The 24,004-nt window shown below is 34.7% G+C and overlaps 3 protein-coding genes across 4 annotated transcripts; 2 read left to right on the forward strand and 1 right to left on the reverse strand.

The window, feature by feature from the left end:
• Window positions 1–3: 3 nt before the first annotated feature.
• On the forward strand, window positions 4–3,056 carry LOC109010737 (protein FAR1-RELATED SEQUENCE 1-like). The gene is made up of 7 exons (XM_035685623.1): window positions 4–66; window positions 161–289; window positions 377–1,122; window positions 1,369–1,833; window positions 1,984–2,671; window positions 2,765–2,839; window positions 2,946–3,056. Exons 1-7 carry the CDS (start codon window positions 4–6, stop codon window positions 3,054–3,056), a joined length of 2,277 nt encoding a protein of 758 aa, XP_035541516.1.
• A 2,465-nt stretch (window positions 3,057–5,521) lies between these two features.
• On the reverse strand, window positions 5,522–7,753 carry LOC108981219. Its single transcript, XM_035685504.1, has 3 exons — window positions 7,434–7,753; window positions 6,097–6,261; window positions 5,522–6,017 (listed from the first exon to the last, which is right to left on the reverse strand). The coding sequence occupies exons 1-3, from the start codon at window positions 7,566–7,568 to the stop codon at window positions 5,691–5,693; spliced, it is 627 nt and encodes a 208-aa protein (XP_035541397.1). The 5' UTR covers window positions 7,569–7,753; the 3' UTR covers window positions 5,522–5,690.
• Window positions 7,754–14,321: 6,568 nt separating this feature from the next.
• LOC109018854 (sm-like protein LSM8) lies at window positions 14,322–18,479 on the forward strand. Of its 2 annotated transcripts, XM_019001046.2 has the most exons (7): window positions 14,322–14,523; window positions 14,615–14,675; window positions 16,259–16,361; window positions 17,396–17,436; window positions 17,524–17,598; window positions 17,908–17,960; window positions 18,071–18,479. In XM_019001046.2, exons 3-7 carry the CDS (start codon window positions 16,322–16,324, stop codon window positions 18,159–18,161), a joined length of 300 nt encoding a protein of 99 aa, XP_018856591.1. In that variant the 5' UTR covers window positions 14,322–14,523; window positions 14,615–14,675; window positions 16,259–16,321; the 3' UTR covers window positions 18,162–18,479. The 2 variants fall into 2 exon arrangements, with proteins under 2 accessions (XP_018856591.1, XP_035541544.1); XM_035685651.1 differs by lacking the exons at window positions 14,322–14,523; window positions 14,615–14,675 and adding an exon at window positions 14,717–14,912.
• Window positions 18,480–24,004: the final 5,525 nt, after the last annotated feature.

A 24,004-nucleotide genomic window follows, 5' to 3' on the forward strand; every position in this document is an offset into this window, starting at 1 on the left:
GGCATGGGAAAAGGGGAAGAACACTCATCTTCCCAAACACCATCTAGCTCAAATTCCCAAACCGCTGTATGTTATATTTTTTACAGGTGTTGCTTTATTTCTATTTTGAGTTGATATTTATTTTCAAAATACATAAATAACTTGTGTAACAACATGCTAGGATATACCATCAAGTAACCGGTACTTTGTAGATTACACTAGTCCCGGTTACTACGGACCACTTCCTGCTTGGCCAATGCCTTTATCTCCATATCCTGATGGCGGCCAATATCCAAGAAACTATGAAGTGGTGATTCAATTGTGTTCTTGTTTTTTTGTTTGTATAAGTTGGCCATATTTTTAGTTTAAGGGAATTGATTTCTTTTTTTTTTAGCAGAATGTCGGTGACCCGAACCCTCTCATGGCTACAAGCCCCGCTATGAGTGGGAGAGTTGATATAGAGGAACCACCTGAGTGTAGAGAAACTGATATTCCATGTACATCTGAAAGAGTTGAAGAAAGTAAAGAGGATAGACTCAATTCAGAAGAAACTGAGGTTGGGATTGGCGGGACACCACAGTTAGAGGATGAAGTTGGTGGTGATCTCATTGAGGAGCCAAAGTCGGGAATGGAGTTTAATACGTTTGAAGAATTAATGGCTTATTATAAGCATTATGGTAAAAAAAGCGGGTTTGGGGTATTGATAAGAAGGACTGATAAAGGGGATGATGGCACTGTCCGATATGCCACCCTTGGTTGTGCCCGTGGTGGGAAGGCCCGGAATAGGACATTGAATGTCGCTAGACCACGTCCAACAGGAAAGACAGAATGTAAGGCAAAGGTTAATGCCTTAAAAGTTGATGGGAAGTTCCGGTTGACAACAGTGAATAATCTCCATAACCATGGCCTTAGCCCAAATAAATCTCGCTTCTTCCGATGTAATAGAGAAGTGAGTGACTCTGTAAAAAGAGTCCTAGATATAAATGATATGGCTGGGATCCGAATGAATAAGAGCTTCGGATCTCTCGTCGTTGGCGCTGGTGGATTCGAGAACCTCCCATTTCTAGAAAAGGACTGTCGTAATTATATCGATAAGGCAAGACATCTAAGACTTGGTAAAGGTGGTGCTGGAGCGCTTCAAGAGTATTTTTGTAGGATGCAGTACAAAAATCCCGGTTTCTTTGCCCTGATGGATTTGGATGATGAGGGGAGGTTGAGGAATGTCTTCTGGGCTGACCCCCGTAGTAGGGCAGCCTACCAATACTTCGGTGATGTGGTGACATTCGACACTACATATCTGACGAATAGATATGGGATGCCCTTTGCACCATTTGTTGGTGTAAACCACCATGGGCAGTCAATTCTGTTGGGAGCAGGATTGATTTCCAGTGAGGATACAGAGACCTTCGTCTGGTTATTCCAGACGTGGTTGAAGTGTATGGATGGTATCGCTCCTAAAGCTATTATCACCGATCAGGACAGAGCGATGAAAAATGCAATTGCTATTGTCTTTCCTGAAAGCCGACATCGACTTTGTTTGTGGCATATACTTAAAAAAGTTCCCGAGAAGTTGTCCTCCTATGCTTCCTACAAAAGTGGGATGAAGAATGCGTTGATGAAATCTGTGTATGACACGCAAACTGTTGCAGAGTTTGAGAAATCTTGGGATCAGTTAATCACCACTTACAATTTGCATGAGAATGTCTGGCTGAAAAGTTTATACACTGAGCGTGAGTCTTGGGTACCTGCATTCTTGAAGGACTGTTTCTGGGCTGGGATGAGTACAACGCAGCGCAGTGAAAGCATGAACGCGTTTTTCGATGGTTATGTGCATGCGAAGACAAACTTGAAAGAGTTTGTCGATCAGTTTGATAGTGCGTTGCAAAAAAAAATTGAGAATGAAAATAATGCGGACTTCCACTCATTTAGCGTTACCATTCCTTGCATATCTAGATCTCCTATCGAAAAGAGATTTCAAGAGTTGTACACAAATGCTAAATTTAGGGAAGTTCAGATGCAACTAACCGGCATTATTGATTTAGATCCAGAGTTAGTTAAGAGGGATGGTGCAGTAAAGACCTATCAATTAGAGGACGAAGTTCGTGTGGAAGAGTTCACTAAATTGGTTACCTTTTTTGTGGACTTCAGTGAGGAAGGTGCAGATGCTAAGTGTTCATGTGGTTTATTTCAGATGAAGGGTATACTGTGTAGGCACATTTTCGCTGTATTTAAATGTAACGGGATAAAATTCCTGCCAGAGAAGTACATTTTAGACCGATGGAGGAAGGATATCAAAAGGAGATACACGTTAATCGGTAGTAGTTATGATGCTGGAGATCAGCGGCCAGATGCTTACAGATATGCTAGTTTATTAAAAATCTGTTATGAAATGATTACTCATGCAGCGGGTTCAGAAAAACATACTGAGGATGCCACACATAAGTTACATGCAATGATTGAATTATATAATGAGAAAGTAGACCCTTCATCGATGACCCTCACTGGTTCCAATGTTCCTTGTACTCAAAATGACACAACCACAGTGGGTAGTTCGAAAAAAGTACTCAGTCCATTAGTTGTCAGAGGGAAAGGCAGACCTCCATCTCTGAGGAAAGCATCCAGGATGGAGAAAGACATGCGGAAACTTAAAGGAAAGGCAGCCGGGGCACCAGTAAACCGGAAACGTAAACAGGTGCAATATATTTCAGCTTTAAATATATAGTTTTAGGCCACTTATTTTATTAATGCACAAACTGACTTTTTGCAAATGCTACTTGTTTATTAGAGAGATGGAGGAGATACACCAATGCCGGACACATGCAGGAATTTATTTGGCCCATCAGAGATAGATATTTCTAATGTTGGTTATGTTATATTATATTACTTTAGTTATATTTATACTTGAATTGTTATAATTATGTGTTGACACTTGATTTGAATTTAAGAGTAATTTTTTTTTGCACCAGCTTGTTCAAGACAAATCAGCTTGTGTCATTGGTGGAACCCAGCTTGGACAACCAATGTGTGGGAGTCAAGAAAGTGTAAAATTATCCAACTTTTTCATGTACAACCAATAGTAGTATTGACATTACTCTGATTTTTTGCTTATTAATTTTTATAGGTGCAATTTGGGTTGGATGGATCACAACCGGGACAAATTAGGTTGGATGAATCACAATTGGGTCAACAGTGGTGGGAAGGCCCAGGGAACTAATTTGCTGTAATATTTGCATATTAGTTCCCACCATTAAGGTATTTTAACATTTTTGTGTAATTTCCAATGTTGGATACGTGCTATGCTTGCTTTTCTATTTTTGGCCAAACAATTGGTTAGGAATGAGTATAAGCTGTGTATGTTACTCCGGTGTTACATAGTCCTTGTTAATGATGGCAGGTATGGGTATGTTACTCCGGATGATGTACCCGCATTGATTGATCAGCATATTGAAAAGGGAGAGATCATAGAACACATTTGGAGGTTTGTCCTTTCGTGGCCATGCATGTTCTTTTCAATGAAATGTTTGGTTGATGATTTTCTTATTAATTCTATATGAAAATTTAGTGGTAATATCACAGATTAGTTCGGTTTCATCAGTACATGTGGTATATGTTATTCAGTATGTCAGTCAAATTGCAGTATGGTTGATCCTGATCTATTGCCAGGATGACCATTAAAAAAATGAAGTTAAACTTTCCTGTCTTTTTATATAAACCACACAATAAAATCATTTGAATTAGCAATTACCTGTAGTATGTTAGTTTGCTCCACTTTTTTTCTTTGATAGGTTACACGTTACGCTGTCTGTTCCATAACATAGGTTGGTTCTATATGAGCCTAATACAAGAATTGAAAGCAAAACCTCTCCATATGAAACTGTGCTGGAAAGTTTTTCTTAATGGGTTTGAAGTCTCTGGAAGAGTAGCTTTAACCCAGTAACTCAGATGCATGCTTCTGAGATACTGGATTCAATTATGTGACTCCTTATACAGACCTCTTTCCTGTCTTCAATTTGATTCATCTTTGGACATGGATTATATCACATAATTTTGCTTGTTGGGTAGCCTTAGTAGACTGATTTTTACCATCCAATACTTCATTTTTCTTTTACCTTACATGTACCAAAAGTTCATTTTCAATATGAGCCTTTTCTACTCTAATACAAAGGTCTAAGTTGAAAGACAATCTCTTGCTGATCGTCATCAGTGAAAAAAAAAAAAAAGTAATGCAATAAGCCATTTCCTGTCGTCTGAATATGTGCCTTTTTAAGTCTAGTCAAAAGGTCTAAGTTGACAGATAATGTCTTGCTGAATGTCATTATTAAATCTATTTACATAATGTAATGACCATATCTTGTTGTCTGTAATATTAGTAGAGATGATCAGTAAAGATTAAAGAAAGAAAGTATTTTGGTGTTTTTTTCCCTTACATTCGTACTTGTAAAAAGGTCTTTTAATTTCCAATCAATGATCACACTTTCAATCATCGGCATTATTCGAACAATGGTTGAACATAAAAGTAACAAAAATTATTCCAGGGGGCAAATGGGGGCAGCTGATATACTGATAACTATCTTTCTCCATGCAGGGTGTGGTTGCTCGATGTGAATGACAGTTGGTATTTTGTGATTACTACTGGCATATACTATAGTTATACGGATGGCAATCTTTCATTGCAAAAACTCAAGATATCAAGGCTAACTCTTAATTTATAGATGAGTCATGGGTGTTGTTATTTTGTCATTTTTTGTTTTTTGGATGAAACATTAGTCATTTCTGTAAGTTTATCAAGTTGTACTCAGTGGTACAAAGGCATGTAAGATCAGGCTGGGATAGATTTGCTTGAAATATGTATTTGCCTCCAATAACAGGATAATGCTATTTTACGTTATACCCCTGTGAGACTCCCATTTTATTTGCAAGTTTTTTACGTTATGATCATTTACATTTTGAGTAGCTGTGATGGCCATCTAACAAATTGTCCCTACAGTTTTTTTAATGGTCTTTATATATATTTCATCAGCTTTAAATATATAGTTACGGTCTTGTATGGTTATGATGCTTGAATTTTATTTAATCAAAAATTTGCTTATCTCATTGTGGTCAAAACGCTTCAATTGCCAGAATTTTGCTTTTGTGGTTGTGGTCAAAACGCTGATGAAATCTGGTATATGGCTGCAGAATAAGAGCTTTCTTGTGCTCAAGTATATCAATGAGTTTGGATTCATCCTCCTAATACACTTTACAGATAACACAAAAATAGACCATAATTCATTGCTCATGAGTTCGGATCTCTGCATTATGCCTTTATTTTGGTTCATATAGCACTGGAGAAGAGGAATTGAATCTCTTATATGCTATCAATTTTATCGCATATGCAAGCAAAAAATGTTTTGCTAAGGAGATAAATGATACACATGCAAAAGAAAGTGTACAAATATTAAGCTCTCTCATAATGGTTAAATCCTAGCCAGTTTTTGTATCACTTTCAACCTATCATATTATTTCTTTAGTTGTTTGCTTAATAGGAGAAGAAGTTGAAAAATGATATATAATAATATATTAAATATATAAACAGCTACTTCCACAAGTTATGTCATTGTCATAAAATACAATTAGACTATACAACCAGACTAAGTTCTAACATCACCAACCAACATATAAACAACTTAGATATACATAGCAACTAACTTCTAACACTAATCCTAAGTCACCTATTTGCAAGACAAGTAACATGCTACAACAAATGCGGCAGCCCAATACACTCGGAGTAGTGTGCGTGAGTGTCTTATTTGCGCTTCGCGTACAAGAACCGCCAACTCCTTCTTCACAACCTCCTCATTTCTATTGGATAGCGTCATCTCTCTCATCTCGATCTCATCCGCTCTCTTACGGAGATCAATTTTGCTCTTTTCGATATCATCGAGTATCTTCTCCAGCTCTTTCTTGGCTCTTAACAGTTCATTGTGAGTTTCTCTTAGATCGGACTTTTTGTATTGATCCTCCTCAACCCACTTGAAATACTTACAATATGGTAATCCCTAATCATTTTAAACATTTTTTGGAAACATGTGAGATGCACATAATTTTAAAATTTTGATTAAACATTAATATCATTACCTTTGTGTTGTAGTTAGGACACCCTAAGAAAGGTCGTCCTGGATTTTTTATAGTAGATGAGTATCTTAGTTGGGCTTCAATTTCACAGAAGCATAATGGTTGACCCAGACTTGGTTTACCAAAAGATGAAGAAGAGTCCGTGGTGGAAACCAGCTTATTCTTAAACTGACGGCAAAGAAGAAAGAAAAGGAAAACAGACAATCAAGAACAAAACTAAACTTGCAGCATCTTCTTTCAAACAATATCAACTATCAAGACTAATTTAAAGTCTCTACACATTTAAACTAAACAAATCTTACTCTCCAAACAATTAATAAGATATTCTACGTGTTGGACCTTACAAATAATGAACAGACTAACAGATTAGTTTGAAAAGACAAATAATATATCAAACCAACTCGAAATCTGTTGGGAAAAAGGCAAAAAAGTGGCACATATTTAGGAGAAAAGTCAATTAGTTCGACCCATCACAACTTTCAGCCTTTTAATGGTTCACCAGACATTTGAATGCCAACAAAACCTCAGACACGTTTCGAATAGTAAAGTAGAACCACCACACAGCAAATTAAAAGAAAAGAGGAATTAAACAAACCAACAATTCACAGATTCAGGAAGTTAATTATACACTTTCTTCATGAATTAATCCCATGAGATAAATCTAAGAAAAAGATGCTGAATATTAGGTGAACCTCAACAAGAGATCAAGAGCTTGATATACACCTGACAACGACTACTTTGACATACCAAAACAATATGCAATTAAAAAAAAAAAAAACACAAAATCTAAACAAGATTACATAGTAACAAAAAATGGATAGTTTACATTTTAGAAAATAAATGTATCAGGATTCAGGACTAATCTAGTGACTAAGATGAACCCTAAATTTCTCCCACAAAACAAAACAACATAAATGTATCAGGACTCAGTATCCTATTTCAATTTCATGCATACATTCACAACAATCAAGAGTAATGTTAGAGAAATAAACCCGATGAACTCGTCCCCCCCTAAAACCCTAAAAGGCTTTTTCCTAAAAAAAAAAAAAAACAGAGTACATACCGATAAAGGGGTTTCAAATCCACAAGTTTCAAATCCACAACTATTTCGAAATCAGTTGCAATTTCGGATCTAAATCAAGTGCTATTTCGAATCTACAAGAATTTCGAAATCTTATATTAGGGTTAGGGTTAGGGTTTTCAGTTATTCAAGATGAATGTTTCCTCAGTATTGGGAGAATCCAAACATTCATTTTGAAGAAACAAACCCAATCAATGGGAGATTCGGTGCATTTTCAAAAGAACACAAGAAGATAAGATACTAATACACATGAAAGTACCTCCCTTTGTGTTTCGTCTTCTATGACGTCGGTGGGGCAGTCGTGTGTTTGAGCAGAAGAAGATGACCACCCTGCTTGAAACTTTTTCGTTGCTTGCTTGGGAAGGTTCCCGTACGCTTCCGTTCGGGGTTCCATGATCTTCTTGCTGAGGCGAAACGCGGGTTCAAGTCCCTCGGGGTTCCATGGCCGAAACCAGTTTTATGAGTTCAAAAGGCCTTTCTATATCTGGGAGGCAAACGAGTGGATTATTGAAACGGTGCAAACCGCACCGTTTCAATAATCCTACATGGACGTTCCGGGTACGCGGGGGGTACCCCTCCCGTGTGCAAGTAGAATTTTTGTTAATAATAAGTCCAGACAGATAAAAAAGAAAAAAGAAACATATGACAAAGATGCCATTTGATGATCACAAGCAACTTAAAAACCAAATTAAAACAAAATATTGGGTATAAGATCGTGATTCCTAATTTCATAAAAGATTCTTGGTCTCCTGACAAGTGATAATCAGTTTACAACACGAGTCATCATTACCAAATAGAAAGAACCCAATTGAAACAAAAAAGACAGTTTCAAGAACCTCATCATGATACTCAACAGTGTTTTTATTTTTCAATTATGAATAAACAAATGTGAAATGAGAGATTTTCATGTATAATTAATATATATCTGGTAACGAGCTGGCACATGCATGCAAAATAATACGTCCTATATATATATATATATATACAGAAATGAAATTAAGCTGGCGGACTGATCATCATGTACATGATGTACGAGATTTTTAGGATAAATTTTAGATTTAAAAAGAGATAGATATAAAAATACGAGGTGGATACTAGCTAATTATTGAATACCTCACCAATAAATATTGTAAGTCATACTTTATGTATAATAAGCCCCTTAATTTTGAATAATTAATAGATATATAGTTTTAGAATATTAATTATACAGTACGATACTTTTGTTTTATTATGAGATGTCATATCAATTAAAATTAATATGTAATTATTATATATGTCAAGATTTTAATTATATGGTATATTGTGATTGCATGGCAGATTACCACGTTATCTATTTTAATTTATAGTTGTACCAAATGATTCTCAAATCCCTTTTAAACATTAAGAATTCTAAAAAACCTTATATCTCATTAATTATATGCTGATCTGTGTAAGGAATTCTTGACCAAATGAAACAAACTTACCCAAGACATGATCAAAATATACATAAACCAAAAATAGTGATAATTCATGAATGTTTCTCCTAAAATGAAGTAATAATATTAACATAATTAATGGCAAACACAACAACAACCCCCCCCCCCCAAAAAAAAAAAAAAGGAAAAAAATGATTTAGAAAAGGTAAATTAAATAGATTAGTCATCCTATATAATTATATGATGATATTATATATTATATATTAATTCACAAGATCCGGCAAGTGGCTGGGAACTGCTTAATTTAATTAATGGCATGATTCAGAGGACACAACAAACTTTTGAATTGTGATTGACCGAGGTTTTATTTCCTAGTAAAAATGATTAGAATCAAGCATCTCATGTGGTGTACATGTGCTATAGATCATCTGATAAACTCCCAAAAGATGGTTCTTAGAAGATGGGGACGTTCCATAATTTAGTCGTTTCAAACTAACAAAACAGCGTTTTGAGATCCTTTTAAAACAATATATATATATAAAATATGTCGACCACGGCAGATTTGATATATATAAATCAATAAGATTAATAAAAGATTTTTGGTTTTAGCTAGCCGACCATGCATGCAGCACAATCTCAAACTGTCTGATCTTCTTGCACGTGAAGTCGACGTCAGTTCGAGTGATCTGATCAGTAGTCAAAAGTCAGAACCACCGTCTTGGCCAAAATTATGGGATCCTAGCTATTATTTTCAATCTTTTGAATTTCGGAAATAAATAATACTGCTCGACAATCCGTTCGAGATCGATCGACTCCGATCCATAAAACTTGACATTGACAAACTGACAAACGAAAGAGATCGACTCTATAAATTAAACTTGTCATCGACAAACCGTTTAAAGAAAGCCTCGTTGATCCAAGAGATTTAAAATTTCAACTACATTGCGCAGCCAACGAGGAAACAAATGGAGTACATAAAACATGAACTAATAATATTCAAGTTTTTAATTAGGTAATATCTAGGGTAGTCAACAACAGCTAGGACTCGGAAAATAATTGACCAATTTAATCCAACATGCATGAGGTCCCATGTTAATTAAGAATGCCGAAACTAGCTAGCTAGGAGGTTGATCATGAGAATCATGCATGTGCATGACTGCGTGCGACGTGCCATTATTAATTAAGAATGACCATTAGCTCTTTAATTTTCTCTCCTAATAATGTTGGTATTATTAGATATTGAACCCTAAATCACGCTAATGTTGGTGTTTTTTTTTTTCTCCTTAATTTTGACGCAAAATAATGTTTGGTGTCTAGCTAGCTAGCTTCTATCATGATCAGCAGCTTCGAGGAAATGCATGGAGGAAGAGTTTTGTGAGAGACCATTTTGAGGAAGTGATGGAAAAAAGTTTGCTGGTTACAGGTGCTTTCCCCCATAAACAAGGAACTACTGCTATATATGGAATCTAGTGCTTGGTTTCTGCTCTACGCATCATAATTTGAGAAGACTAAATAAACAATACAAGTTTTCTAGTTTTCTAGTTTTTTTTTTTTTCGTTTTGTATATTATTCATGTTTTTGTTTTAAAGAATTTCATGCCAAGAGTTTCAGAAATTGATAGGTGTCTTTGCATTGTTGGCTTTGTAGTTCTGAAGATGGCATCAGCGAGTAGCTAGACCAAAATTGGGATTTTTTTACAGAATGATATTAGTAAAGTTAGTCTTATTTTCTAAGTTATCTATAATTGGCTTTCAAAGTTGAGTCCACATTGTTTTGGGTTTTGGGAGAAAGGTGTTCTTTCTTGGTTAATTGTCTGGCAGTGTGATCTTGAGCTCGAGAAGTCTTGGTAATAGTATGATGTTTTTGGATGAGATCAAACAGTTTAGATCATTTACTTCTGTCTTTTGATGCTTCGTAAATATTTAATGTTCAAATCAATATACCTTGTCGTGAAGTGTTTAGCAATTTATTTGAAGTTATCTTAGCCGATTGAGAGTTCTCACAAAGGGTTTTGCTTGATGGGTTTGGAATGCTTGCCTTATTAATTGATTCGGTAAATCGATGGTTGGTTAATCATATGTTGTGTTGCCGCAATCAATGTCAGTTAATGTGCACATGATAGTCTTTACGAAAGAAGCTAAAACTAAAGTTTATTCTCCTGCAAGATTGTGAGACATTGTAAATTGGCATGCACTATGTCTGCATGCAACTGCGTGGGCACAAAACCTGCATGTAACAGAGCAGGCCTCACGCAGACATGTCCAGCCACAAGTAATAGGAACATCAAATTTACTTTACAAAATGCATGTGTGCCTTCGATGAAGTAACTAAGCCTTGTACGTAGCTAAATATATCAGGAAAAAAAAACATTGGGGATGTCACGACTATGACAATTGTTAAGAGGTGGCTTGAATTCAGATGGAATAGTGCATGTGTCGTAGGTCTGCTCGAGCGGAGGTTCACTCGGCTCGAGCGAAGTCAGACAGAGAGTCTCGCTCAAGCATAGCTCGAGATTCAGCTTGAGCAATATGAAGACAGAGAGCTTCGCTCGACATTCGCTCGACACCCAGCTCGAGCGAGTTCAGGCAGAGAGCTTCGCTCGACTCTCGCTCGACATACAGCTCGAGCGGTATCCAAGTTAGAGAGCTTCGCTCGACCCTCGCTCGACACCCAGCTCGAGCGAGTTTAGGCAGAGAGCTTTGCTCGACTCTCGCTTAACTGTTGGCTTGAGCGAAGTGCACAAAATCTACGTTCGCTCGACACTCGCTCGAGCTGGGTGATGATTTGGAGACTGATGCAGATTAGGAGGTCTTGACTCTTAACTGTTTCTAACACTACAAAACCAGCTCAAAACGTTAGAATATCTTCTGATCATCTTATGCAATCTGCTAGAGTAGTACCACTGTAAGGTAATGATTTTATTATTTGATATTGCATCCCAATAAATACATGCCTGTAAGCCTCATGTACGTACGTATTAACACTTGTCAAAAAAATTACAGGCCAGTAATCCAGTGTGATCAAATGTGCCTGGCGATGTACAAAAGGTTAAACTCAAAGGTACGTGTACTAGTGAAAGTCACCTCACATTTATCATAATTAATTAGCTAGGGTTGTGAAAGTTAGATATTTTTCCGGCCGATGCATTTAAGCATGTCACGAGGAGTCTCAACCCACATCGTTAAATCGTGAAAATGTCAAGCCAACATTACCGGCCAAATTCTAGCTTATACTAGCATAGCCAGACATGCACGTACAATCACTATCAGCTCTCGGACGGTACGTTCATGAAATTAATTAGATCATGCTGTAGTACCCGGCCCATTCATCATAAAAGTAACAAAATCTTCACAAACCATTGCCATTAGCTTTCCAACAGTGTGTGTGATCAGAGAGAGAGAGGGAGAGAGCGAGCTAAAGCCTAAAGTGAAATATTCAAGTACTCTAAGAAAGTTCTCCATAAAATTTAAGTTTAATTGAACCGAAAAAGATCAAGTAAATACTTTTTTTCTTGACTACTAAGTACAATGGTGTACCATGAAACTCCTAAGTTGGAATTCCTGTAGCTTAGAAGTTGTATTTAGCGAGACTTATTTCTGCTGCATGGCCAAATTTGTCAATTAACTTCAGTTGGCTAAATAATTTTCTCAAGTATATTTTTATACAATATTTTGGTATCAGTTCCTCCCTCCCTTTTCGTTCTCTCTTCATTCTTCAACACTGTGCTTGGCTATTTTTGAAATTTTCTTGGAAAGCAAAGTCAGTGTTTGTGTATTTATCTATCCTAGAACAGGAAGGAGTACTTGATGGGTTCTTTGAAAGGAGAAATAAAAAACTACTGGAAGCTTCGAATAACTGTGTGTTCTCTCTCTCGTTCTTCACATATATAATCACCATTTTTTATCTTATCTCTATAGCTTTCCTTTCTCTTCCCATGCTCTATAATTTTTATCTACTGATCGTGCAGTTTTGGTTGGATGCAATCTCTTGAAATTTTAGTTTGAATAAAATGTTTATCATGGTTATTGTATTTAAGGGGAAAAAAATCATAATGCAAAAATAGGTCTTGTTTGATAGACTTGCCTGCCAATTATTTGTGCATATTACCCAAAAAAAGCACTGTATATATACGTAATTACCAATAACACTCAGCTCGGTGGCAAAATATCGGTTTGGGCAGCAAAATATGAATTCTTTAGATTTAATTGGCAACATATATATATATGACAGGTGACTAGCTTTAGATTTATTTGGGCACCGAGACATATGCACGCATGTACATGAATTCTTTGAAGAGATCATTATACTTCATTTTTATTAATACAAGCGTCATGTCTTCAATGCTATAAGAATGTCATCTTCAATGACAAATGAAAATCCTTGAAAGTCGTAGCAGGAGAAATTAGTATATTTTGAAATGCATTTTAGGTTAGTTTTCATGATTTATTTTGAGCCATACACATTGTTTGTTGGCTTGTTTTTTAGTTGAGTAATTTTTTTTTTCTTTGAAAGTTTGACGCTTCTAAGGACATTCCATTTGTTGTTTTGGGATCTATTTATGTTGGACATATGAGGTTCTTAATGATATAACAAAGGAAAATACAAACATTAATTATGACCGTTTTGAATATTTATTAAAAAGGTAATTGCACGATTTGAATAAAAAAAAGTCATACTACATTCTTTACATAAGATAAATGGTTACATAATCTTCTAAAAAAATAAAAGGAAATGATAGTGTAAATAAAAAATAAAACATTAATATAATCGTACATGACAAAATCTTATGCTTCGCTATATAGTTGCTATAAGTGGTCGACAAGATCTTCTTGGAGTTGACAATGCGTTTTCCTATCTTTAATATCATGATGACATCGAATGAACTCACTAAATTCAATTATAGGGCTAAGTGGCATGAGCTAGCGTGGACTTTCATTGATCTGTTCATATTCAAAGTCTTCAGATTCATTGTTAATCCGTTCATCTTCAATAATTATATTATGTAAAATTATGCTTGTCATCATAATATTATTGAACGTTTTAATGTGAAAAAAATCACTCAAGTCCATGAATTATAGCAAATCATGCTTGAAGCACACCAAAAACACGTTTCACACCTTCCTCAAATTTCAGATTCTGAATCAAGAAGTGCCAATATTTTGCGAAAAAGAGAACGGTCCATCAGAAGAAAATAAAAAAACAATTTCACAAAGAAACTTGTATAAAAGTGAATAATATTTTATAGTAAAAGAATATAACCATTAGAGAAATATAGCAGTCGGAAGAATATGTCTGTTGGAAGAATAAAACCCTTGAAAGAGTATGACTGCTAGAAAAATATAATTGTTGGAAAATTATATATCTGTTGAAGAAATATGACCTTTGGAATAATATGAAAGTTAAAAAAATATATTTGCCGAAAAATATCGTGTTTTAATGTATTCTTTTTTAATAGAAAATAAACATTCTAATTACTATTATAATTAAAAAGTATAAATTAAGATTAAAAATAAAAATTTTAATAAAGTAGATATAAATTTAGAGAATTTGATGTTAACGTAAAATGTCTTGGTAAAATGAAAAGAAGTGGATTTTCCAAAGCCTATCAAAAAAAAAAAAAGTGGATTTTCCAAAGTATAGGCACTTTACAGTTTTACTGTCAATGCTCTGAATTTTTTACGGTTTACATTAACCTAAACGGCGCCGTCTTGGTTTATAGAGGGCAAGAGAGCCACCCACCACTCCCAAACCCGAACCGGCGAACCCTAGAAGGCTAGAACCTTCTTCTCTCCAGCGGCCAGCTAACCACCACTCTAAACTCTCTAGCTTGAAATCTCCTCGTCTCAGCCGCTTGCCGACTGCCGACTGCCGACTGCCGACTGCCGACTCCGGACTCCGAGCTTCCAGGCCTCCGTTCCACTGCTTCGTTTCAAGGTTCTCTCTCTGTCTCTCTCTCATCTCTCTCTCTCGGCTCTCTCTGTTGGTTTTTCTAAGACTCTAGTTTTTCTCTCTCTTTTTTTTTCAGTCACTCAAGTGCTTTCGTTATTTCTGGCTCGGGATAACTGAATATTGCTGCCTTCTCAGAGGTACATGGGTCTTGGGCATTTGTTTTTTTTTTTTTGATAAATTTATTTCTAGGGCTCCTCATTCAGTCTTAATTGGTTTAGTTGCCCAAAACGGTAAATTTTTGTATGTGATTTGGTCGAAGAGCTTGCAAATTGTTCATATTCTGTAACTTGATTGTGTGTCTATGGCTTGCTAATTTAGTCCGCTGATGATGGGCTGGTCTGCGTATGCTGAATTGAATTAAAGAGATAGTTGAGGTGGGTTGAGATTGTTTGTGAATAGTAGAATAAAAGTTGAATTATTTATTATATTTTGTGTGGAAATTTGGGAAAGTTGTAATGATGAGATGAGATGAGATGAGATGAGTTGAGTTGAGGTGGGTTTTGAATACAAATGAGGCTGTCTCATTGTGTTTTTGGATGCATTGTATCACTGTATGTCTGTGGCTGCGCTATACCTCACACACAAATACACTACACAGCCCCTAGTTTAGTTGGATTTTGAATTAAACAATCATCTGGGCATCGGGTTTCTGTTTTTCAGAGGCAAAATCATGGTACAATCACCCTTTCCTAAGATACACAGTTGAATCAAAGATTCAAAAATAGGCAATTATAAAAAAAAAAGCACATGAATTGTTTGTATTGAGTTATATGCTAACATAAGCAATCAAATGAACATCTAAAGTGTCAAAATTTACGTATTGACCAAATAAAAAAGTCCAGATGAGTAATAATAATTAACACAGATAGTTTATATTTTTTTTCAAAGAAGTAAAAAGTGCTGCTTTTGTGCTCTAAGCTCACTAAAAAAGCACGCTTTTAATGTTCTTAGCAGCTTTGGCCTTGGTGCTTTGTGCTTATGTGTGCCTTTACCAACATTGAGCATGGTTTGGTGCAATCATCCTTTCCTAAATTTTCAGCCTTTTAGCCTGAGTTACTCCGTATTTTGAACTTAGAGAAAATGCAGTATTTAAAATACTTACATCACCGGAGAGACTTGTAAACTTGTAAATATAGTTTACTTCTGGTCTGGCCTTTGCATCTGTGGGTATATAAAGGTTTAAATTTTGTATGAATTGACTTTTTCGTTTTTGCAATTGGATGTCTCATGATAATTTTAAGACTCCGCTATGCTTTAAAGAGATCTTAAAATGACAGATAAGTGATTATTCTATACAGATGGTAATCTTATCCAGTTTTGTTTTTTACCCCTTTGTAGTTGATGTAAGATACTTATCAAAAAAAAGCAAAAAAAAGTTGATGTAAGATGATTTTCATGTTTTTATTTATTAAACAAATATATTGTATGCTTATTTGTGACTTTGTTGATTGTCTTGTTTTTGCCATTTTGAATCTCACCCTCGGTCTCCTCTGGTCCCCTAATGCTTTGTTTGTAAAGTCATAAAAGAATAAAAAGAAGGAATGTATAAAGTACAAAGAAATGTCCTTGTATATGAATTTTTGATAGGTTTTTTATTTGTTTTTTTTATAAGAATGTCCTCGTATATAAACCAATAAAACAAGATGTTTGCCATATATCAGGTTGCCTTACTTCTCTGTATATTGCCCTTGAAGAACTCATGTCCTTTCTATTTTGGCAGAAAATTTGGTTCATAGCCAATCTTGTGTACGGATCTCTGACATATCCATTTGTGAACTCAAATATGTCAAGTGGTGGCCCTGGACTTGAATCACTTGTAGATCGTATGCAAATACTTGACAAACCCTTTCCATTCTTTTATGTTTCATGTATTTATTAACCTGTAGGCAAGCTGTTTTGTCGGTCTTTGTACAAGGCACAAGCCTAGGTGCATTGAGGTGTAAGCTATTCAAATGACGACTTTTTCTTTTCTATTTTTTTTTTTTTACCGATCAAAAAACAAAAAGTTGTGTGTAACTATGGAGTAGAAGATTTTGTGAAAACTTCTTCTGCAAAAAATATGTCTATAGCAGTTTGAGGTCTCCATATACATCTCTTATCCACATATATGATTGATTACAAAAGAGTAATGGTCAGAGTGTTTTCCATTTGTTTGTTTAGAATTAGTGGAGGTGAGGGAATTCAAAAGAGCAAATTGTTGAATGGTTAATGTGTTAAATGTTGTACTCTAATTGAAGATTTACTGTGAGAAGGAAAAACATTTAAATCCCATCAAGATTGCTCAATGATGTACCAGAGTATGTGGAGTATACTTTGTTCCAGTATTATTGGTTATACATTAAAGAAATGACACCAATTAAATAAGAGAAACAGAAATAAACATGATGATTACTTCTGTTTCAAATTTTTAGTAACGAGTGCAAGCATTTTGCATCATGCTTGGAAAGAAAAGACATTATTTAAATGACATTAAGATTGTTCAAAGGTTTAGTAGACTATGCAATGCATTCAATCTAGTAACTTTGGTTGACTGAGTTACGAAAAAATAAGCTAAATATAAACGAAACAGAAATGATAGTAGTAGTCCATCCAATTCATCTCTCAAGAGTCAATGCACATTAAGCACGGCAGGTGGAGTGCCTTGACTTGTGAAGTTTATGCCTATTAAGACTCGAGCATAAACTTCTATGGCTCGAGGCATCGTTTGAATCTGATTCAAAGCAAGCCTGAAAACTTTGGTTTATATTTATGGTGGGAAAAAGTGATTTTAACTTTGGGGATGTTAGTTCTCAGAGTTTCTTTGTCGTACTCCTTTTTTTTCTTAAAAATTTATTCCCTAGTCATTTTGTCTGTGCAGAAACTATATCAGTTATCACAAATGATGGACGCAATATAGTGGTATGTTACATGATATTAGCCCAGTGGACCAGCTAGATCTTATGAATGAGGCAATAATTGTATTAACAAGTTTGGTTTTCAATTCAGGGAGTTCTAAAAGGCTTTGACCAGGCTACAAATATTATCCTTGATGAATCTCACGAACGTGTCTATTCCACAAAGGTTTGTACCCTTAGCTTGACATGACTCAGGTTCTCTCTCTCTTTTGGTGCAAGTGCAATTGGAGGTGAATTTGAGAATCAATATATTTGTTAGCTTCTAAATGGAGCCTTTATTAGCTTCCCCAGGAAGATTTCAGCGTCTTTCTGTGAGATCACCCTTGTCTTGATGCTGCCATATTTTTTTTTTTTTTTAGGGGTGGGGGGTTGTGGTAAGAGTGCTGAATGGTTGTTTAATTTTTGGTTATTTTTCTAGTGATAGTGGACTTTCACTCTGCTAAGTAACTTGACTCTGGCTTCTTCTGATCCACAGGAAGGTGTTCAACAGCTTGTGCTGGGTTTGTACATAATAAGGGGTGACAACATGTAATACCTTTTAACTTTGTTTCATCCGGCAGGGAAAAGTGTGAGGATTTATGTCCTTTGACATTTTTAGTACATGCGATTTCATAACCTATATGCCTTGATTCTTGCAGAAGCATTGTTGGGGAGCTGGATGAAGAGCTTGATTCTAGTCTTGATTTATCGAAACTGAGGGCTCATCCCCTTAAGCCTGTTATCCATTGATCGATTAGGAAAGGTGTAGAGCAGCTAGAGCTACTATACTATCGTGAGCGATTAATACCTACAAAGAAATGTCAGAACATTTAGTTATAATGATGACAATTCTATGTGCTATAAGCTTTTGAAAGTGCTGAATGTTGTGTCTGTTCTTATTTTGTGTTACTTTTTCCATTGGTTAGGGATTAGTTGCAGTACTGATAGCTTTCAGTCGAGTGCTAATATAAATGAACATTTCCTAAGCGCTTATCAGCTATTAGCCATGATCTATTGATAAGCAAATGTTGCGGATTGCCTTGGTATATTCTATTCAGGTTAGAGTAATTGTTGTTGTTCCTCTTCTTCATGTTTTGATCAAAAGTGACACAATTTAAATGAATTGAATAGATGAGATTTCTACTGCACAGGTGTTCTGTCCTTAAAAGCCTAATACACTGCTTCGCATGGGTTTTAAGATAGTCTGTCTATTGGTATATTGGGGTTGAAATCTGAAATCAGTTTCCTCTTGAGAGCTCAAAGGCTCTTAAAAATTTGTCATGCAACGCCCCATTTAGATAAAAGGTGTTTAGAAATGTTGCAGAGTAATATCACCTATCGATAAACACTAATAAAATATTTAGATCTTTTGCAGGCAAGAGAGATGAGAAGTCTAATAACTCAGGCAGACTGGCTATTGTAAGTTTGTAACAAATGGCTTATAAAGAGTAGATGATCCACTTGAATTTGGCTTCTGTCCTTTTCATGCCTTTTAACACCTGCACAGAACAGAAATGTAGAACACTAGCTTGTACATGTGAACACCAAACTTTGGAACTTGTTGTATGCTTATGGCACCTAATTTAGACCCCGCTTTTGTTGAAAAGCCGCATAAAGGAGGTGGGACAAAAACAAAATAAAAAAAAAAGGCCCGCACGATAGCGTGTGGACATAAAACTTCCATGAGGATCCATGTGATGGTTATTTAATTCAATAATCTCTTCCTGTGGGAGTTTAGGGTGATGCGTGTTCCCTTTTATTTCCTCAAATGTAGGGTGCTGATAAGTGATAAGGAACGCGTAATAGGATACAAAGTATCGAAATAAGAATAATGTTAGGAATAAGTTTTAAATAGACAAGTCTCGTGTAAGTCTTTCATAAAATTTATCCTTTCCTCCAGGTCATTTCTCTTGGTACCAAATCTTCAATCCTTTTTGTTTTTCCTGTTTTTTTGTTTTTGTTTTATGTTTTATGTTTTTTTTTTTTTTTTTGGTTTTTGTTTTTTTTTATCTACTGGTTAAACTTATCCCCAAGTATAAGCATTAACCTGGTTATTAAATTTTTCATAAATTGGGAGTGGGGAAATAACCCAAATTGCAGATTTAGTTAAATTATTATTATTCTGTTTTTGGTTAATGCATGGATCAAGAATTGGTTGGGACGAACTCATTGAATTCCCATGACAACATCTCATTATCTCAAGTCATACTTAGAAGGATGCCATCCCAATTCAATCATGGAGGAAGATAATGATTTTTTTTTTTTTTGGCATTCTTTTTTGTGGTCCCTAAAACCGAAATAATTGAATTTTACAAATTCAATACCTAAAAAGGGTTTCCATTAAAATTTCAACTTCCGTACTCCTCAAGGGAAGTTGCCATTTCTCATTAATGTGGCTAGAAAATTTTTAAGCCTATAATGTGTAAAGGTTCTAGATCAAGGTATATACCATTATATACATTAATTAATATCTCTGAGTTTTCTAAAACTCTAAAATATGGTTTAAAAAATATGTTTAAAATTCATAAGTCTTTGTAATCATGCACAAAAGTCAAGAAAATAATGTTTAAACCAACATCATGTACTTTAATGTGATGATATAGCTGTTCATTAAGGTAAGAAAATTAGATAAGCTTATTGATAATTAGGTCGTGAGAACGACTGCATGAATATGTCTTATCTATTAAAAAGAAAGAAAGGGATCCATTCAGAACAAATCGACCCAGAGCCAAAAAATATTAATAATAATAATAATTTAAAAAAAAAAAAAAAAGAAATAGTTTTCTAACAACTAAGATCTTCCTGAGATATTGCTAGATTTATTTATTTATTTATTAGTAAAGATTCCTAACATGACCATTAGAAAATGGCACGATGTCTTGCAAATCATATATATATATATAATCTTTTATAAAATTTTCATAAATATGTGTATTAAATGTTTGGATGAATGCAATAAGTATTGTGGTTGGAGCTCACCTCCAGTCTTTTTGGGTTGTGGGAAAAAAAGAAAAGAAAAGAAAAGAAAATAGTGGGTTTTGCCCTTCTTAACTTTATTATAATGTCATTTTCAGGTCAATTCCAACCAGGCAATGGACAGTTGAAGTGCCTCAACCGACCCAAAAGTCTGGCTTGGTTTTCTAAAACTTCAATGGTGTGGGGGTAGTGAGGTCCCAGAGGTAGAATAATGTCATTTACTCCTATCTATAAAGAACGATGCTTCCCCAACGTAATCCGTCAGGTGAGAGGATGTGTGTCAAATGGAAAATCATGTAAGATTCAACTTATTCTTCTGTCATAGTACATGACCCTATTAATGAATCTCACGAAATAACGTCAAGAAAAGGTAAGTCGATTAAACCATGTGCATACATATATATATCTCCTTATACTTAAAAGCGCCTATCGCCCAATGAACAGTGACATCAACAGTAATGAACAGTAACATTAACAGTGACATCAACGGCAAAATCACAAAACCGCAAATCACGAGAGGCAACGAAGCAAATACACCATAAAATCATCACAAAAAATCACAAAACCGCAGATCACGAGAGGCAACCGAAGCAAATCCATCATAAAATCACCACAAAAAATCACAAAACCGCAAAACCAGAGGCAACCAAAGCAAATCCACCATAAAATCATCACAAAAATACACGGTAAAATCACAAAATCATCATAAAATCTTCACAAAAATATCACAAATTTACAAAATCACCACAAAATCACTATAAAATCACAACAAAAATACCATAAAATAAAAAAAATCACCACAAATTACGGTGGTGGAGGTGGCCTAAGGGGAAGTGGGCGTCCGTGAGGGAAGGTGAGCATCCATGGTGGCTCGCTGGGCGTGAGGACGGCTATGAGAGGTGGTCGGTGGCGAAAGGAGGTCCCGGTGGTGGTGCGGTGGCCAGAGGAGGTGGAGCTTCGCCGTGGGTGTGGAGAACCCGTGCAAGAGAGAGGTTGATTTCGTGGGAGCAAACGGCACGGAGATCGAGGCCGAGCTCGCTGGAGGGGGATGGCCAGTGGGAGAGGAGACTACCGTGGAGATGGTGGCGCCGGAGGATGGCGTACGGCGGCGCAGCAGCATCAAACCCATTCGGGCTGTGCACAGCCGAGAGAGAGGAAGAGAGAGCGTAAGAGAGGGAGACCGGTGTGGGGGGATTCGCCGGAGTGAGGTGATGCTGGTGGAAGAGGCGGTGAGGCTCACCGACGCACGGCGGCGTCGAGTTGGGCAGAGGAAGATTCGGCTGGGAGGAGAGGCAGCGTACCGCGTATGCGTGAGCCGAGGGTGGAGAGAGAGAGGGGAGGGAAAAGTGAGGGAGAAAAGAAAAAATATAAGGATTTATCCAGTCTTTTCGTTTTGGGATCTTCAAAATGATTTAACAATAAAAGATAAAAATACTGATTTAAATATACATAAATATTAATTTAATTAAAAATATTGAAATAAATTAAATAAACAATAAAATTTTATTAAATATTTTTAAGAAATTAATCTCAATTCTTCATTTTAAATTCTTAGATTTGATCTAACAATAGAAATTTAAACATTGATTTAAATTATTTTAAAATTTAAATAATTAATATATAAATATTATATTATACATAAACTATCAAATTTAATTTATTAAATATGATAATATTCTTAATTAATTAAATTAAGCAAACGTGCATGGGGAAAATGTTAGTTTTTAGGTTTTAAATTACAACCCTTCATCTTTAATCTTCAAATTTAATCTAACGATAGAAGTTTAAATATTGATTTAAACTAACATAAAACAAATAATTAAAATATAAATATTCTACCATATACTTAAAATTAACTTTAATTTATAAAATATTAATTTTTCATCATTAAGTAAAAGATAAAATTTTACTGAACATTTTTAAAAGAATAATATTATATCATACACTTAAAATCAACTTTAATTTATAAAATATTATTTTTTCATCATTAAATAAATGATGAAGTTTCACTGAATATTTTTAATAGAAAAAAACTATATAATTATTTTAAATTTTTAATATAATTTAAATTCTATAATAAATGATGAATATGAATAAATAATAATTTTACTCATATACATTAAATTATTTTAATATTAAAAATTATTACTTATTTATTTTTAATTAAGCAGACATGGCAAACGTGCTTTGCACGTTAGCCACCGCTAGTATATATATATATATATATATATTTATATATATATATATGTGTGCAGCTCGATCGCTTCAATTTTTCAAAGCTAAAGAAAAATTGATTTTTCTATAAAAGAATGTTGTTGACTTTGTTTCCATCTTCGATGATAAACCTTATTTCCCATCGTCTCGCTAGCTGATCTTGATTTTTGTTACTTTAAGATCATATTTAATATTTAAACTTTGCCTTGATTTGACTTTTCTAGATGATTATATATCTAATGTTCAATCAATTAATTTTGGATTCGAGACGCTCTTAAAATAAATCATTTCAAATCTTAAAAAAAAAAAAAAATTACCATATCGTAATCGGAATTCGGAAATCTCACCGGCCACGAAAGGGTCCCTATAGTTAGCTAATTAACCAACAAGGGCATGACAAACACCCCTCATGCATGGTATATTTGATATGTTCACATCATGAAGAGTTAAGACTAGGAATAGTGAATTAAATATTTGTCACAAGCTAGAATATGTATTATTGCTAATTACTTTTGTTGCAACCTTTTGTGAAAACTATATTTCACCTAACAAAAGTGATAGATAAGAATGGAAATCACTAAATTTTATCAGATAAAAAAGGCAGAGGGGGCTAAGAAAATGACATATTTTGTATATAATAAATAGTGAATGGGGCCCTAACTTCGTCACATTTCAAAATGTGGCATAACGAGAATAAAGGACGCAGAAACTTATACATCATTATCTCCAATTTTATATGGAAGTGCTTAACATCCACTCAATGGGGTACTTGTCATTTAGTGATAATTAATTAATTAATTGAAAAGGGGTCTAAAAACTTAGTTAATTAAGATGTCAATCACATCTAGAGATTCTAATTGGTTAAGTTGCTGCCATTTTGATCCCCTAACGCCTGCTTTTTTTACGGTCAACTCAAGCTATGATTTAATCTTGATTACACGTGCATTACAACTTTTTAAGGCTAAAAACCACTTTTAAGGAACCTCAAAAGTAAAGAGTTTTTGGGGAAAAATAAAATTAAAAATAAAATTAAAAAAGTACCTTGTTTTGTGTACCACTTTCATTCAAGCTACGTTCCATCATTTAATTTTCCCACCCTTTAAGCTGCCACATGCATATTGTCATTTAGCTAATTAGTTTTTAATCAAAGGAATTAAAAACTTTGTATTGAAGTAATAATCTTATTTACACAACAAAGAAGATTATATAAGATTAGATGAGATGATATGGTTTTAGATGAGTTGAATAAAATATTGTTAGAATATTATTTTTTAATATTATTATTATTTTGAAATTTTAAAAAGTTGAATTATTTATTATATTTTATATAAAAATTTAAAAATTTAAAAAATTATAATGATAATATGAGATGAGTTGAGAGTGTTTCTATATCCGGCCTTTAG

Source organism: Juglans regia, chromosome 14 (genome assembly GCF_001411555.2).
Source record: "Juglans regia cultivar Chandler chromosome 14, Walnut 2.0, whole genome shotgun sequence".
NCBI lineage: Eukaryota > Viridiplantae > Streptophyta > Magnoliopsida > Fagales > Juglandaceae > Juglans > Juglans regia.